This window comes from Haliotis rufescens, unplaced genomic scaffold (assembly GCF_023055435.1).
Source record: "Haliotis rufescens isolate VD_foot unplaced genomic scaffold, xgHalRufe1.0.p SCAF_3, whole genome shotgun sequence".
Classification (NCBI taxonomy): Eukaryota; Metazoa; Mollusca; class Gastropoda; order Lepetellida; family Haliotidae; genus Haliotis; species Haliotis rufescens.
The window spans coordinates 38329561-38348079 of record NW_025964001.1 but is presented as its reverse complement, the minus strand read 5'-3'; the positions used below and the strand labels follow the sequence as shown (position 1 = coordinate 38348079).

Below are 18519 nucleotides of genomic sequence, written 5' to 3'. Positions count from 1 at the left end.
GTTGTATTATTGACTTGATGAAATAACAGTATACGCCTCCTCTCTAGAACTGTCGTATTACTACGTACTTGAAATGACAGTATACATCTTGTCTCTGGAACTGTAGTATTGTTTTGGATGGTATGACATTGAAATTTTGAAGAAAGAATTCTGCTTCCCATCACTGTTGACATATACAATATTAATGTAACGCGGGCTATAAATCAATAAGTAATCGATATGTCAACAAGGATAATGAAGGTATGACAATGAACAGGTATTTTATCTCTGTATGTATCTCAGCGTGATGGTTTCTTTTTCATCACGAATGGTATCCGTTCAATAACAACAAACAGCCCGACAACGCCCGGACATCTTCCAGACGAAAATCAAACGAGAATCGTTCAGTCGTCAGAAAGTCACCGCAGACAACCATTGTCTTGATCCAGAGACCATCTCGAGATAATTACCACAAGGCTTGACATTTAGTGTAACGGTTCCAGTCTGTGAAGCGATCTACCATAACTCCCTGTTATTGTTCTTAGTACTACAAGCGGAGAAGTACATACTGGGCCGTGGACACTTAATGCATTCTGGCGCACACAGGGCCTGGTTATAAATGAGTGTGGGGTTTATTCATCACAACAAAGGACAACTCGCACTCAACGTTTTCTCAAGCTACCTCTTGTATAGCGGGTAGACATTCTGCCAAAGCAGTGGCCTCAGATTCAAGGAATTCCCGTGCAGTATTCAAGGTAGACAATCGAATCAGCTAAGCCTTCGAAGTTGCGACGCAGAACCATACCTCGCTCTGATTGTTTACTTGCTCACATCAACAAAATGGTAAGACAATGTGTTTATCTATTTACGTAAACATCTTATCATAAAGATAGGGAATCAAAGCCCGATTTGTTTATATTACAGTTGTATTTGTAATTGTACATTGTATTTATTGACTTGTGGCTCTATATTTTGAACTCACCAATGTTTGTCTTACGTCATCGTGAAGGACATGTTGTTTCCATTTCAAATGGTCACGGGACTCCAATTATCACTACAGTTGGGTCATGTAAAGATAATCTACTTACCTGTACATGCTGAGTACAAATAATACACAGTCTACTGAGTTGCATGTACGGTTCATTAATACCAAACAGTCTGTTTAGTCAGGCGTCATCTTGACTGCCAATCACATCGAGGTATATTGTTTAATATAATATGATCTCTTAGCGTTGCCAATCTTTATTGCAGTCGATCCTGGATGAATTGACGCAAGAACAAATAGAAGGTAAGGTTAAGACCCTTGCACAAACGTGCAACAAAGGTAATCCTGATTACAGTATGTTATCCAGATTAAACAACATGAGATTTATATAAACTGATCCTCTGTCCTACTATTTTTCTATCAAGTGGATATACAATAAATAATCACTGGCAAATCTCATTACTCAAACGTATTAATAAAAACATAAAAATATCTTGTCACAGAAATGTTTTTAATGTTTCAGACTGTTGAAAAGAAATTCTCTGGCACAAAAAATACATTGTTACAAGGTGTTTTTAATTATTTTCTATCGAAATTCCGTTTCAGTTAAACATATCTGGTTTTGTAGTATAACTGAAAAATACAAAATCCCAGCAACTTTAACCATCATAAAAAACCTGCTTTATTACAATGTTTGATTCATTAAACTCATACATTTTTTATCATTTTTTTATCAAGCAAAAGAAAGTTTACACTTCAAAATTGGATTTAGCCAAAACGTTATCAAAACGTTTCTAGGCTGAAAACAGTCCCGTAACTTAAGATCCAAAACACACCTATGATACCCGTATTAAAAAACATTGTTATCGAATAACCATTTCTTATTTGTTTCATTTTAAGCCTCCATCAGCTATGGATGTATGCTTTCCTTTACCCAGCAGTTTGCATGAACGTATTCTGCCAGTTTTAATTGCAAACTATTACCACATATGATAAAGTTCGTGGTCTGTTTCATCTACGGCCATAGACATCCAGTATTTGCTTTTTAGGTAATTCGTGATGGATTTGAAGCTATGCTTTCCTCTAATTAACAAGTGATTCTCAGCTTGACTCGGGAGAGATCAATTTGAGTGGCAACAGCCATTCATCGTGAGTCAATACTATACATATTAATTAAAATTTTAAGAATAAGACAAGGACTGTTTTGATGTCGGGTCTGCTTTATGCAACAGTACTATTTTTGCATGCGCTTCGGTTTGATGAATCATCGTAGACACGACTATCGTCATTTGTCACTGTCAGTAATGCATTGTACACTGCTGGAAGCAATTCTCATATGACAGTTCCAATATTTCCAGGGCCATTGCATGACAAGTCGTTAATTTATCAATGTATGTCATCATTGATTTCAAACAATCGTGATATCCTGTTCCGATCAGGTTTCGAAAAGGGCATACCCTGAATCAATAAATAAGTTTACTATCATATTGGTTATTGATTCCTACGAAAGGATGCGGATGAGGCCTGTTGTTCAAAGCCTCTGATCCCTTCCGTTATGTTTGTCATAGTAATATTGTAATCTGTCCATACACAAATATTGCTCAGGCACACTTTATCACCATGTTACGTATAAGTAATTAAATGAACTGGAAATAAACAAAGGGTTTTTATGTTCAAAATCAATAAGCACGTTGTTTTAGAATATTATCATATAGCAACGAGAACAATGTGTGTTGTGCTTATGCTGCACAGTTTCGCAAACAATGCTAATTAAAAATCCTCAAACGTCATAAGGGGAAATATCCCAGCTCCGGTTTCGTCGATGACATATGTGAAGTGAACCCATTTAATCCCTTCTAAGCATTTCAATTAGATGCATTTATGTGAAACTAATAGATATAACGAAAATGAGTGATGGTTTTTAACACATTATGCACTTACACATGTGGACATATAAACGTCAACACCAGAGAATACAAAAACACAGATTATCAAACGAGACGGATTCCATTGGGCGTAAAAGGCAAAATAGAGGTGAAAATGATATGAATGGATCACTGAAAATCAGTGATGACACCAGGTGCTAGTGAAAAGGTGAACGGCGAATGCATAACGGGAATTTGTGTTGTCTAGTGAGTAGGCTTTTATACGGCTTTTGACAATATTCCAAGAACATCAATAACAAGGGGCTTGACACATGGAGGGTGTGGACAGGTTAGAGAGCTGATATGCTGATCATATTCTTGTTTTGCAGACTACAGCCGCGCGTTTCGTCTTTTCGACAAAGATGGCGACGGTACCATTGACGCCAAGGAACTGGGCACCGTGATGAGATCCCTTGGCCAGAACCCGAATGATGATGAGCTCCAGGAGATCCTGGAGGAGGTTGATGCCGACGGTGGGTGTCATTGGAGTTTGCTGGGAAAACATCTCTTGCAATCCATCGCTGTCGGGTAGAATAAGTCCACAAGAATTTTAAAAGTGAAACAAAGCGAATCGGGAGGTGGCTGTCATAGCAGTATGATGAGAAATATCTCTTGAAATAAATCCCTGTGTGGTTAAAATACACGCCCAGTGTCCATGAAAATGTGAAAAAAAGAGAATGGGAGGTGGGTGTATGCCGGGACATCCTCTTCTGATGGAAGGGGTCAGAATAAGCATCCAACAATGTGTAAAATAGATATTCGAATGGATGACAGTCATGGGTGTATGTAATTCCTAGATCACAACCAACTTACGTCTACCTGAGTCAGAGTCAGAAGAGATGCTCAATGTCTAACGGTGGCCGTAAGGTATAACACACGGGGAATCGGGTGTGTATGTCAATGATTGAAAGGGACACCCAAAGAATAGAGACGGACTGCTCATCACGGTATCAACTGTGAGCATGCTCTAGACAGTACTGAAATTGATCAAAGCGTTGCTGACGAGCGTGAATCCCATTCATTTTTCAGTTATCAACAGCGATTTGTTGTCGTGGATGTACATGTTTGGTGTTATATCATCCAGGCAACGGGTACATCGACTTCGAAGAGTTCCTTGGGATGATGGCGAAGAAGATGCAGTCTCGGGACTCGGAGGAAGAGATAAAGGAGGCGTTTAAGGTGTTTGACAAGGAAAGCAAAGGGTACCTAACCTCGGATGAGCTGCGTCATATCATGACTACCATGGGGGAGAAGCTGACGCATGAGGATGTCGACGACATGATCAGAGAGGCGGATCTGGATGGGGACGGAAAGATTGATTACCTTGGTGAGTGGACAGGGCATCCGGTTCGAGAGCGGAGAGGGAGTGTGAAGTCTGCCGACGGATTGGTCGAATAGTGCAGAAAGATGTATGATGTGGTGTTTTGATTGAGCTGTCGGATGTGAAGAGTGCATGAGATAAACTATACATAATATTGTTCGGATAGTCATGAGAACAACTTGAGTGAGCGATATGAGAGAGTTATGGAGCTGGTATCAGCTAAAACAAAGCGTGTATGGGAGAGCTATGGAGTGGTAATCATTTAGAGATGCGTGCGTTGGAGAGTGATGGAGTGGGTATCAGTTAGAGAAGCGTGTATGGGAGAGTTATAACTTGGGTATCAATGCGATATGCGTGTATGGGAGAGTTATGTCTTGGGTATCAATGCGATATGCGTGTATGGGAGAGTTATGTCTTGGGTATCAATGAGAGATGCGTGTATGGGAGAGTTATGTCTTGGGTATCAATGAGAGATGCGTGTATGCGAGAGTTATGTCTTGGTATCAGTGAGATATGCGTGTATGGGAGAGTTATGTCTTGGGTATCAGTGAGATATGCGTGTATGGGAGAGTTATGTCTTGGGTATCAATGAGAGCTGCGTGTATGGGAGAGTAATGTCTTGGGTATCAGTGAGAGAAGCGTGTATTGGAGAGTTATGGCATGGGTATCAATGCGATATGCGAGTATGGGAGGGTTATGTCTTGGGTATCAATTAGAGATGCGTGGAAGGTTATGTCTTGGGTATCAATGAGAGATGCGTGTACGGGAGAGTTATGTCATGGGTATCAATGTGAAAGGCGTGTATGGGAGGGTTATGTCTGAGTATCAATAAGAGAAGCGTGTATGGGAGAGTTATAACCTGGGTATCAGTGAGAGATGCGTGTATGGGAGAGTTATGTCTTGGGTATCAATGAGAGAAGCGTGTATGGGAGAGTTATGTCTTTGGTGTCAATGAGAGAAGCTTGTATGGGATAATTATAACTTGGGTATCAGTGAGAGATGCGTGTATGGGAGAGTTATGTCTTGGGTATCAATGAGAGAAGCGTGTATTGGAGAGTTATGGCATGGGTATCGATGCGATAGGCGTGTATGGGAGGGTTATGTCTGGGTATCAATTAGAGATGCGTGTATGGGAGGGTTATGTCTTGGGTATCAATGAGAGATGCGAGTACGGGAGAGTTATGTCATGGGTATCAATGAGAAAGGCGTGTATGTAGGTTATGTCTTGGGTATCAATGAGAGAAGCGTGTATGGGAGGGTTATGTCTGGGTATCAATGAGCGAAGCGTGTATGGGTGAGTTATGTCTTTGGTATCAATGAGAGAAGCGTGTTTAGGAGAGTTATGTCATGGGTATCAATAAGAGAAGCGTGTATGGGAGAGTTGTTTCTCGGGTATCAATGAGAGAAGAGTGTTTTGGAGAGTTATGTCAAGAGGTGTATATAAGGGTATTCAAATTAACGGAGCAAATACAAACTGCCGGGCAAATGAAAGTATACTCCAAAGGTTTGATGGCGGCTAAAATGACACAAAACAGACATGGTTATGTTGTGTTTGTCTGTTTGTTGCTCTCAGCAATATTCCAGCTATATGACGGTGGTCTGTAAATAATCGAGTCTGGACCAGACAATCCAGTGATTGATATCATAAGCATCGATCCGTGCAATTGGGAAATGATACATGGTGAAGTATTTGATACGGGTATCACAGTTGTGTTTTGGAGCTTAATCATCCTAGTAACATTTTCATAATGTTTGTTCATCAAATCAAATTTTAGTGTATATTTTTTTCCCACGGCAGTGTTTTTAATAAAGAGATACCTTATGATAAAACTTCCAAATTTGCGGTTGTTCACCTTTGAGTAAAATTCACAAAATGAATGCCAATTTTAGCCATTTCTTTTTTTCAGATGGCTAAATATGCACAATCGATACGATTATTAATGTAATTATTTGAAAGGTTACACGAAACGTTTGATGAAACTTCTTTTATATAAACGTTATAATACTTCATGTTGTATAATTTGTGCACAGAGTTCAGCAAGATGTTGGCATCCGGATGTGAGCAGCAAGCCCAGTCCCTTTTGCAGCCCTAGTCGACATTACATAGACGTGGAACTATCTGTTTCCCAATACCAGTTTGTGCCTATTTGAAGTTATGGCTGTGTACTCGTCATCATCTGTGATAAAACAAACGATTAGACACATTAGTGTTACGTATGTGCGCAATGGAGTGTGCGTCCGAACGTGTCATTATGCTGCTGATACTGGGCCCATGGCAAGCTCCATCCTTGTGACTGGCTGGATGGACACAAGGGGAGACCACTCTCAATCGCCAACACTTAGTCAAGGAGATGTCACATGTCAGACTGTTGATAATTAAGTCATCTCATTACGAGCCATCATTTCGCATCCGCTGTCCAACATGTTGTTCTTGATAAATGTTTAATGTTGAATATGTAAATTATTGTATGTCCATACATTTATGTGCCATAATGTTTATGTATCAGTTTTACCCAATTTATCCGTATTGAAAGGAGTTCATCTCTTTTTATACTGACATTAATTTTCTTGCTGGAGATTTGTTAATGTGTTTGGATTGGTTTTATGAATGAAATATTTATCCTTGACATTCCAGTATATATGTAAAATTGTTATAGCACAAAGACTAACTAGTTCACGCAGTCTTTGAACAAATAGCTTCGATCTAGTGTTCAAAAACAAATTCAAAATAAGGGATATCTGCATTTGTGAAATTGTTTCATTGTGTGTGATTATCAATATCGATCATCGCTTTATTCAATAAACAATCGTTGAGTATTTCTGTTTTTTATCTTGATGCGTTTCATATTGACTAGTAAACTCCGAGAGACTCCCTTGGTATCTATTTTGCATTCTCAGACTCAGACTCTCCGACTCAGACAACACAAATTCAAAGGGTCAACGCCAGAGAACAATCAGTATTTAATATCTGACGAAACAGATTCCTTTGTGCGTAAAATGCAAAATAGTAGTGGAAATTATACGAGGGGCGTTCAATAAGTTTTGCAACTTAAATATAAGACCAAGTCGCAGAATATCTTTTGCACTTTTACTTTTCAATATAATCTCCATTCACCCCAATACACTTATTCCATTTATCCTTCAAGCTTTTAATACCACTTTTATAGAAATCCGCAGATTGGCCCTCTAACCACGCCTCTGTGGCAGCCTTTATGTCCTCATCATCCTGGAAGCGTCTTCCACGTAGGGTAGATTTCATTTGCCGGAACAGGAAATAGTCACTGGGGGCTAAGTCTGGGCTGTAGGGTGGGTGATTTAACTGTTCGAATCCACATTCACATACGGCGGCCTGTGCTATTCTCGACTTGTGAACCTGAGCGTTGTCATGCAAAAGTAGAATATCACGTGTTAACATCCCACGGTGTTTCTGGCGAATATATTTTCGCAATTCTTTCATTACATTAGCATAATACTGTCCATTGATTGTAGTTTTTGGTGACATGTAATCAATCAGTAATATGCCCCTTGCATCCCAAAATGTGGTGGCCATTCCTTGCCAACAGATGGTTGAGCGCGAAACTTCCTCGGAGGCGGAGAATTGGGGTGCTTCCAATGCATGGATTTCAATTTAGTTTCTGGGTCCCACTGGTGGATCCATGTTTCATCACCTGTCACTAGACGAGAAAGAATTCCGGCTTCATCAGCAGTATAGAGATTCAGGAGGTCTCGACAACTTTCAGGTCTTTGATGGCGATCTTGAGCTCTGAGGTTTCCAGGTACCCATCTTGCAGATACCTTGGACATACCAACATGCTCATGAATAATGGTTCCAACAGTTCCACCTGATATTCGGAATCCCCTAGAAAGTTCAGATACTTTCACTCGTCGGTCAGACAAAATTATTCTTTCAATGGTAGCAATGGTTTCTGGTTGGGTGGCATCTGAAGTCCTGCCTGACCTTGGGTCATCGTCTTTGGACTCCCTACCCCTTTTAAACTGTAGAGACCAACGGCAAACTGTGGAATAGTCAGGAGCATCCTTACCCATCACTTTACACATGCGATCATGGATTTCTTTTGCTTTGCATCACTCCTTGGTAAGGAACTTTATTACAGCACGTTGATCATGTTTGAGAGAATCCATGATTGTGACCACCCTCAGGTGAATGAAGCCAGCACATCTAACTTATTGTTGTGTCTGGAACTTGTTATGAAACTTGTAAACCTGATGTTATGACAAGTGTCACACCTGCCACAAGTTGACATTGTTTGTGTAAACACAAATGCCCAAGTTGCAAAACTTACTGAACGCCCCTCGTATGAATGGGTCACTGACACCTGGTGTTCACTGAAAGATAAGCATGTCCTGCTCTACCTGTAGCACCCGCAACTCACACAATTGTCATTAAAAAAGAAATTGTTATTTGTTGCCTTACGCCGTACGTTGATAAACGTTATACCAACCAATAAACTAGATGTTTACCTAATGATGCTTCCTTTGCATCAGAGACGACTTTAGTATCTTATTGTCAATGTATCGCCGAAGAAGAACCAGAGGATCTCGATTTTGTTTGTTTCAATGTTTTTAGCCATTGGGAAAGATGACATTGAGTTCGAACCACGTGTGCATTTGTCGTTCAAATCGCATTCAAATTTTGCTGTACCAATAGTATTCTATTTCTTTTCTGTTTCTTACAGACATGAAAACAGCTCACCAAGCTGACTTTCTGCCAAAAACATATGTTCTCTACCCACGCTGACATGACACCCAGCACACCCCATACCTCTAGTATGTTTATTCATAATAACAAGTATATCAAGTAAGTAATTTAACTAACTATACAGACTTTTCATTCCTGTCTTTGTGCCACTGGAGCTCTTGGAGGGTAGATATTTCTTAACTCGACACCAATCTGAGAACGCCATTGTATATCCCTTCTCTATTAATCCGGGCAATATGTCAGATTTGCATGCCTATAGACACCCAGTAGGCCCTAACAATTTCTACCGCTATTGATGAAAGCTTTTCTCGACTTGCTTTCATGACTTTCCGCAGTGCGGCGAGTTGTCAAGCAATGTAAATGCACCTATGACAATGCCCAAACAACCCTGTACTAGCTTTATGATCCTGTCTATTGCCATTCAGTAGACGTGCCTTCTGGAAAAGCCCAGCGAGGGTAATCGTTTTCTCATTAGGATAATCGTTTCAGAGTGTACTTAAAATGGTGAGTATGAATCTTATGTTCTTTTGTGTGAGCTTCTATTATTTGCATCATGGAAGGATGGCCGCTTTCAAGCTATTCCTCTAAGTACATTGTTATGGTTCTATGCATGTTCTATGCTTTTTAACAATTACAACTTTGTGTGACTTTTTAAAAGTAAAGTTTCCAACATGTAAAGAAACTGAACATGAATTGTAGGTAATCATATTTGTGTAACGTACTTGCTTGGCTTAAGGATCTTGAGGTTTTGTCCTCTTAACATTGAATTGAAATGAATGAATAGACAAAGGAATGTTAACAGAGGCTTGTCATAAAATTGCTATACAGAGTTCAATTTAACTAGAAGCAGGTATGATTAGACAATGTTGAGTTTCCAAATGGTCTACATTTGGTTCATCTTCACAAAACCCATTTCGACAATTCCGACTACATAGTGAACATGTGTTTATGAATCACGTAGTGATGATACAGGTGTAAGCGAAAAGGTATCCTGACCCATCGGGTGGGTGGGGTGCACCATAAACACACGCAAAGGCAAGTCAAATGTTGACCTGAACAAACACGGGAACTTAGGGTTCGAGTCAAAATAGGGAATAGAATCGTTCATAGTTTCTGGAACGATTCTGGTTGGGAATTGAGAATCATCATTAATTCGGTTCCTGTTTCCATTATGGCTTCCTCGTCATGACCAACAGTTCCTTCTTATCAATGTTAGGGGTTTAATGAGGCGATAATGTTGCCTCATTAAACAAAGCAGTACAAAGGATATGTTAGATGAGTTAAGAAGAAGTGAAGTCATTATCAAGATATTACTGTGCTCAACCGTGTGGGGAATTCACGGAAATCGAGGAGGTATCAATAATAAGAGAGTGTATATGAGTGTATATCCGATGGATATGATTAACCCATTTGTTGGTAACATTGTTTGTTTGTTGTTTAACGAAGCACTCAGCAATATTACATTTTGAGGATAATATCTCTAAAAGAAGGTTTTATTGCATTTTGTTAGATGTTCAGTTCTGTCATATTAAAACGTGATAACTAACGATATTGCTTCATGGTGATATGTTCACAAGGTGGCAAGTGGCATTTTTTCAATGATTCAGAAAGATCATGTCAGTTACATGTAATAATTAAAAATAGTCTTGAAGCGTGCACATACCAAATACATTGAACACATTCTATGCATTGTACGACCAATAAGAAGACAAACAGGGTGATGAGAGAGAGAGAAACAATTGATCTATGATTTCTTCCTTTAAAGAATAATTATTTTGAATTTATAAAATCTGAAAAGAATTTTTTTTTAAACCCACATCTGACAGCTTTCTTCTTTACCAGCCAAGCACAGCAAATATACAACGTGATTCCATTTGTTTTGCAGGCAGAACAGCAAATTGCGCCTGAAGGATGCAACCTCACAGAAGATCAAGTAGCAGGTAGATATTTGGAACTTTGAGCAGAAGATTAAGACAGGGCAGAGTGGGTATATATGACTATTAGTAGTGAATGGGTATGGTTTTACGCCGTTTTTTTTAAAATATTTCAGCAAATTCACGACATCAGCATTGTACCCATGTGGGAAGCCATATCGTTAGGGAGAGAACACTGTAACCACAAGGCTATCCCACCGCCCTGGACCTGATAGTAGATGTAAAGGGTATGATAGTACCTATATATGACCTGAAACTATACGAGAGCTGCTAGTGGGAAGAGAGTTGATAGTAGGTATATACGATCTGATAGTAGGTATATACGATCTGATAGTAGGTATATACGATCTGATAGTAGGTATATACGATCTGATAGTAGGTATATACGATCTGATAGTAAGTATATACGATCTGATAGTAGGTATACAAGAGTTGATAGTAGGTATATACGATATGATAGTAGGTATATACAATCTGATAGTTGATATATACGATCCAATAGCAGGTATATACGATCTGATTGAAGGTACATATGATCTAATAGTAAGTATATACGATCTGATAGTAGCTATATACGATCTAAGCAGATAAATGAGGTAAAACATGAAGGACGTTAGTGGTTTTACATCTGTGTAAAATTTTGGGGTAAGACATTGAGGCACGAAGTATGTGTCCCCTTTGGGCCCCAATTGTGCTCCCCATCTTGCGGATCTGTTGCTTTATGCCTATGAATAGGAATTTCTGCTCGGATTGCCAAAGTCAAAACAAAGTAATTTGGCCAAGAAGTTTAACTTGAGCTTCAGGTACATCGATGATCTGATATCGTTCAATAACCATCAAACAGCCAATTCACTTCCACTGATTTACCCACCTGAACTAGAAATAAAGGAGATCAGTGAGACCGCTTCATCTGTTTCATATGTGGATCTATGAATAGAGATTCAGAGTGATAAAACACTCTCCACATGACTGTATGACAGGAGGGATGTCTTCCACTTTCCAATAGTCAACTTTCCCTTCATGTCGAGCAGTATTCCAGCAGCTCCAGCCTTTGGTGTTAACATTTCACAACTTTTGATATTTCAAAGAGCGTCATACGACTGTTGCCCAGAAGTTGTTTGATCAAGGTCACAGCTTTCAAGGCCTCCCCAAAGTTTTCAAAAAGTTTTCTGGTATACATGTAGAGGACATTTCGAAATTTGACGCATCAGTGGCAAACATTAAGTCCGATGCAAGTCCCTATTTTGACATGTACCATATGTTCTCGTGTTTTTACTGGTGAACAATTGACTTGACTTTGCATGTGTTTGTGACGAATGCCACATGTTGGGCGGGATACGCTCACCTTTTTTGCGAACACCTGGTATCATCACTATTTGATAGTGATTCATAAGCACATGTTCAAGATATAGTCGGAATCGAACAATCGATTTCTTATGAATATTTTTTGGTAATTGGTTGTCATGTAAGCTTACAGTTGTTAAAATTCATCCTATCGGTTACACGTGTGTTCACGAGACTCGCGTCATAAGTCACAGGAACGTGATATGTCCGCTGGAGCTACTCACAATGCCGCATACAAGCCTAGGAATGTAGTACACATGGGATTATACATGTATTGGAAATGTGATACACCCACGGGCTTGGTACAACAATTCACAATAGAGTGGACACAATGCAGTCTGCAGTAAGGGAGATGTTGAGTTCGGGGACAATTTCTTTGTAATTCATTGATTTATTATTTTCTTTGTAAATTGTATATCACCGTGATATGACAAGTGTGCTCATGTGTGAGGTTTTGGAACGTTGATGAGTTAATGCTTCATACAAAATGCTTGTTTTTATTAGTCACGAAAATACAATTGTGTTTGTGTTTGTGTCTGAGTGAGTGAGTGAGTGAGTGAGTGAGTGAGTGAGTGAGTGAGTGAGTGAGTGAGTGAGTGAGTGAGTGAGTGAGTGAGTGAGTGAGTGAGTGAGTGAGTGAGTGAGTGAGTGAGTGAGTGAGTGAGTGAGTGAGTGAGTTGGGGTTAACGCCTCATTGGAGTGAGTTGGGGTGAACACCTTATTGAACAGTATTTCACTTTTGTGAGTGAGTGAGTATGGTTTTACGCCGCTTTTAGCAATATTCCAGCAATATCACGGCGGGGGACACCAGAAATGGGCTTCACATATTGTACCCATGTCGGGAATCGAACCCGGGTCTTCGGCGTGACGAGCGAACGCTTTAACCACTAGTCTACCCGACCGCCCCTTTCACCTTTGTAATGACGTGTCAGTTTATGCAATGCAGGTCTGAGAAAAGCGGACAAAACAAGTATCATAATCATCAGCGAATCTGGGATTCAACCCTGACCATAGGCTACTACCGCCATGCACAGCGAGTTGCGGAGCCTTTACGGTGTGCCATACTCATGCCCCTGGCACACACTATCTCTGACAAGATTATTTATACATGACCATACATTTCTGTGTGACACAGAAGGAGTTATTTATAAAACTGGTTCAGGGACAGGGACTAAATTAAACACATATATGAATTTCAATCACGTCCGGCTGTTTCGACTAGAACTATGTAACACGCATTAGCCTTCGTCCAGTCAAAAGGTCCATTCAGGTCTAAGCACATCACCATGAGTTGCCACCTAGAGATGAGGGCGTGGAACACGAGCTGTACCCACTGCTTGTACCAGGGTATGTCCCGTCAGCTGATAGACCAACAGGGTAACATACTAACATATTCTGTAAACGATGTTATTGCAAAGGGTTTGACATTCAGTTTCTTGGCATTGTTTATCGTGATGTGATTGCGTTTGGTCATGTGAGCATCCCTCTATTGTTGATGTCTGACAGCTGACACATTCTGAGATTTCTGATCTCTCTGTACAGTCATCTACACTTAGTCGACTTCAGTTTACGTAAATGATTTTTTTACATTATTCAGAATGCTAAATTGAGACTTCGGTACTTAATTCAGGTGGATCTGGATAATATGCAGTTATGGGACGAGGGTAATAGCAGTCTTGTAAAAGTTTACACATTGAATCCCTGTTTCAACGCAATAGAAATATGTTCCTGAATTTGGTGTTATATAACAGATCATTCTTGACTAATTCGTTGAAATGAAATGACATGTAATGAAATTGCATCACACATATTTAAGTTCGGTTATTCATCCACGAAGACGGGGTTGACGAATCGTCTTCGACGTTTTTTTATTCCATTAATGCCTTGAAAGAATAAAGAAGTGGTACTACAAGTCAACCCTGTCTTCATTGATAACATGTACAGCTTCTAAAATGCCACTTTAAACTTACACACAGACACACAGACACACAGACATATACATTCACAGACAGACACATATATACACACAGACGTACACATACATCGACACACGCATACATACAAACAGACAAACACACCTACAGCCACAGATGCACACAAAGGCACAATACACGCAGACACATACATTCACACAGACACAATGTCATGCATTCACACACACACATACATTCACACAAACACATACATTCACACACATACATTCACACACACAGTGTCTTGCATTCACACACAGATACACACACATACACACACATACATTCACACAGATCCATTCACGCATACAGACACACACCTACATTCAAACAAACGCACATTATTCATAACTGCATTTTCATTTTTAGAATTCAAAGAGGCATTTAACCTTTTCGACAAAGACGGCGATGGCACCATCACAACCAAGGAGTTGGGAACCGTCATGAGGTCACTAGGTCAGAACCCAACAGAGGCAGAGTTGCAAGACATGATCAACGAAGTAGATGCTGATGGTAAGTAATACATGACCGTGTTATTTCATGTTCTTGGAGCATAGTGTATTGTTAGATTCCGACTATGTCATAAACATATGTATATGAATCACTATCAAATAGTGAAAATACGAGGTGTTCGCGATAAGGTATCCTGCACCACCGGTGTCGTATTCTGCCCCACCGGTGACACATATCACAAACACACCAAGTTAAGTAATTTGTTCACTTGAAAAAAAACATAAGTCAACATAGGGATTGCATTGGACGTCAAATTTATAAACTGTTTACCATAAAACCATTTGAAAGCTGTACTAGGGCAATGAATGTTGTAACCTTGATTAAGCAACTTTTTAGCATTGCACTCTTAGAAGTCTTCTCAGAAAGAGCATGTCTGTGCCGCAAATGTAGGCACCAAAGGCTGGAGCTGCTGGAATATTGCAAGTAATAAATGGATAAAAGTTGAAGTCATCCCTCTTGTCATACAGTTTTTACGCATAGATCTAAATATGAAACATATAAGGCGATTATAACTGGTCTCTATTATTTCTATTTCAAATGGGAAAATCAGTGGAACGTAGTTTGCTATTTTACCATTATTGTACGGTACCAAATCATCGATATACCTGATGCAGAAGGTAAACCCCTTGGCTATATTCCTGTGTTTTGATTTTGCCAATCCGAGCCGAAATTCCAGTCCATTGCAGTAAAAAGATGAACAATTATGCACATGGGCACGCCTACTTTTTATCTAAATGTCCTCCCTCAACATTTCACATAGATCTTATATATGAGGAGTTTTGTGGCACATCACTTATTGTTTTCGCAGCAAAGTTCATATGTGGCACAGATAAACGTACAAAACAACATAGGCCATGGATGAATGCACTGGCTTAACTCTGACATATCAATAGAGGTTGTCGTGTGGGATGTTGATGTCCAAACTTGAAAATCAATTGTTTTGACAAAATGATATTGGTTCCTTCTGAAATTGCACAAACACAAGCAAATCCTTTGAGGTTTTGAGAATCCGCACTTTTTCCACTTATCTTAAATATATTCTGGGAATATGAAAAAAACACTCTTCAAACACAGCAAATCTTAAGAGAATACTATCTGAATTAATAATAGAATTAAAACAATATTTTGAAATAGTGTTTGAAGTGTCGTTTTAATGTCATATCAGGTAACGGCATCATCGACTTCCCTGAATTCTTAACAATGATGGCGAAGAAGCTTCAGGGTGCCGACAGTTCAGACGAGTTGCGAGAGGCCTTCCATGTGTTTGACAAGAATGGGGATGGGTTCATCAGCGCTACGGAGTTGAGGCATGTCATGACAAATCTGGGGGAGAAGTTGACAGATGAGGAGGTGGATGAGATGATCAGAGAAGCGGATGGAGATGGAGATGGGCAGGTCGATTATGATGGTGGGTGGCTGCAGCAGAACACGTGGTTGATAATGTTTGGATGGTAGCTAATGATGGACAGGCAAGTTATGGAGGCATGTGGGTGGCGGTAGCAGTACACATGGTTGATACTGTTTGGATGGTAGCTTATGATGGACACGTCTTTTGTGGAGGCATGTAGCTGGTGTAGCTGTCATGGTCAATAATATTTCAATGGTAGCTTATGAAGATCCGGCATGTTATGAAGGCTTGTGGCTGGTCTAGCTGTCAATGTTTATACTGTTTGGATTGTAGCGTGTGATGGACAGGTCAGTTGTCGAGGTATGTGGCTGGTCTAGCTGTCATGGTTTATACTGTTTGGATTGTAGCTTATGATGGACAGGTCAGTTGTCGAGGTATGTGGCTGGTCTAGCTGTCATGGTTTATACTGTCTGGATTGTAGCTTATGATGGACAAGTCAGTTGTCGAGGTATGTGGCTGGTCTAGCTGTCATGGTTTATACTGTTTGGATTGCAGCTTATGATGGACAGGTCAGTTGTCGAGGTATGTGGCTGGTGTAGCTGTCATGGTTGATTCTGGTGTGGTGGTAGCTTATGATGAACAGGCTTGTTATGAAGGCATGTGGCTGGTGTAGGTTTCGTGGTTGATTCCGTTTGGATAGTAGCCTATGATGAGCAGCCATGTTATGAAGGCATGTGGTTGGTGTAGCTGCCATTGTTGATTCTGTTTGGGTGGTAGCTTATGATGAACAGGCATGTTATGAAGGCATGTGGCTGGTGTGGCGACCATTGTTGATTCTGTTGGGGTGGTAGCTTATGATGGACAGCCATGTTATGAAGGCATGTGGCTGGTGTGGCGACCATTGTTGATTCTGTTGGGGTGGTAGCTTATGATGAACAGCCATGTTATGAAGGCATGTGGTTGGTGTAGCTATCGTTGTTGATTCTGTTGGGGTGGTAGCTTATGATGAACAGCCATGTTATGAAGGCATGTGGTTGGTGTAGCTATCGTTGTTGATTCTGTTGGGGTGGCAGCTTATGATGAACAGCCATGTTATGAAGGCATGTGGCTGGTGTACGTTTCGTGGTTGATTCCGTTTGAATGGTAGCCTATGATGAGAAGCCATTTAATGAAGGCATGTGGCTCGTGTGGCTATCATTGTTGATTCTGTTGGTGTGGTAGCTTATGATGAACAGCCATGTTATGAAGGCATGTGGCTGGTGTAGCTGCCATTGTTGATTCTGTTGGGGTGGTAGCTTATGATGGACAGTCATGTTATGAAGGCATGTGGTTGGTGTAGCTGCCATTGTTGATTCTGTTGGGGTGGTAGCTTATGATGAACAGGCATGTTATGAAGGCATGTGGCTCGTGTGGCTATCATTGTTGATTCTGTTGGGGTGGTAGCTTATGATGAGCAGACATGTTATGAAGGCATGTGGCTGGTGTAGCTGCCATTGTTGATTCTGTTGGGGTGGTAGCTTATGATGAACAGGCATGTTATGAAGGCATGTGGCTCGTGTGGCTATCATTGTTGATTCTGTTGGGGTGGTAGCTTATGATGAACAGCCATGTTATGAAGGCATGTGGCTGGTGTAGCTGCCATTGTTGATTCTGTTTGGGTGGTAGCTTATGATGGACAGCCATGTTATGAAGGCATGTGGCTCGTGTGGCGATCATTGTTGATTCTGTTGGGGTGGTAGCTTATGATGAACAGGCATGTTATGAAGGCATGTGGCTCGTGTGGCGATCATTGTTGATTCTGTTGGGGTGGTAGCTTATGATGAACAGGCATGTTATGAAGGCATGTGGCTCGTGTGGCGATCATTGTTGATTCTGTTGGGGTGGTAGCTTATGATGAACAGCCATGTTATGAAGGCATGTGGCTCGTGTGGCGATCATTGTTGATTCTGTTGGGGTGGTAGCTTATGATGAACAGGCATGTTATGAAGGCATGTGGCTGGTGTAGCTGCCATTGTTGATTCTGTTTGGGTGGTAGCTTATGATGGACAGCCATGTTATGAAGGCATGTGGCTCGTGTGGCGATCATTGTTGATTCTGTTGGGGTGGTAGCTTATGATGAACAGGCATGTTATGAAGGCATGTGGCTCGTGTGGCGATCATTGTTGATTCTGTTGGGGTGGTAGCTTATGATGAACAGCCATGTTATGAAGGCATGTGGCTCGTGTGGCGATCATTGTTGGTTCTGTTGGGGTGGTAGCTTATGATGGACAGCCATGTTATGAAGGCATGTGGCTCGTGTAGCTGCCATTGTTGATTCTGTTTGGGTGGTAGCTTATGATGGACAGCCATGTTATGAAGGCATGTGGCTCGTGTGGCGATCATTGTTGATTCTGTTGGGGTGGTAGCTTATGATGAACAGCCATGTTATGAAGGCATGTGGCTGGTGTGGCGATCATTGTTGATTCTGTTGAGGTGGT

General features: G+C 40.6%; 1 protein-coding gene across 1 annotated transcript in view; it reads left to right on the top strand.

Moving 5' to 3' along the window:
• The first annotated feature begins 290 nt into the window (after positions 1-290).
• LOC124120295 (EF-hand calcium-binding domain-containing protein 6-like) overlaps positions 291-18519 on the top strand; it is a 51397-nt gene continuing 33168 nt past the window's right edge. Inside the window, exons 1-6 of the mRNA XM_048403408.1 lie at positions 291-822; positions 1231-1267; positions 3219-3362; positions 3974-4216; positions 14551-14694; positions 15860-16102. Coding sequence (XP_048259365.1) covers positions 820-822; positions 1231-1267; positions 3219-3362; positions 3974-4216; positions 14551-14694; positions 15860-16102 — 814 coding nt within the window. The 5' untranslated portion in view covers positions 291-819. The remainder of the gene's footprint in view (positions 823-1230; positions 1268-3218; positions 3363-3973; positions 4217-14550; positions 14695-15859; positions 16103-18519) is intronic.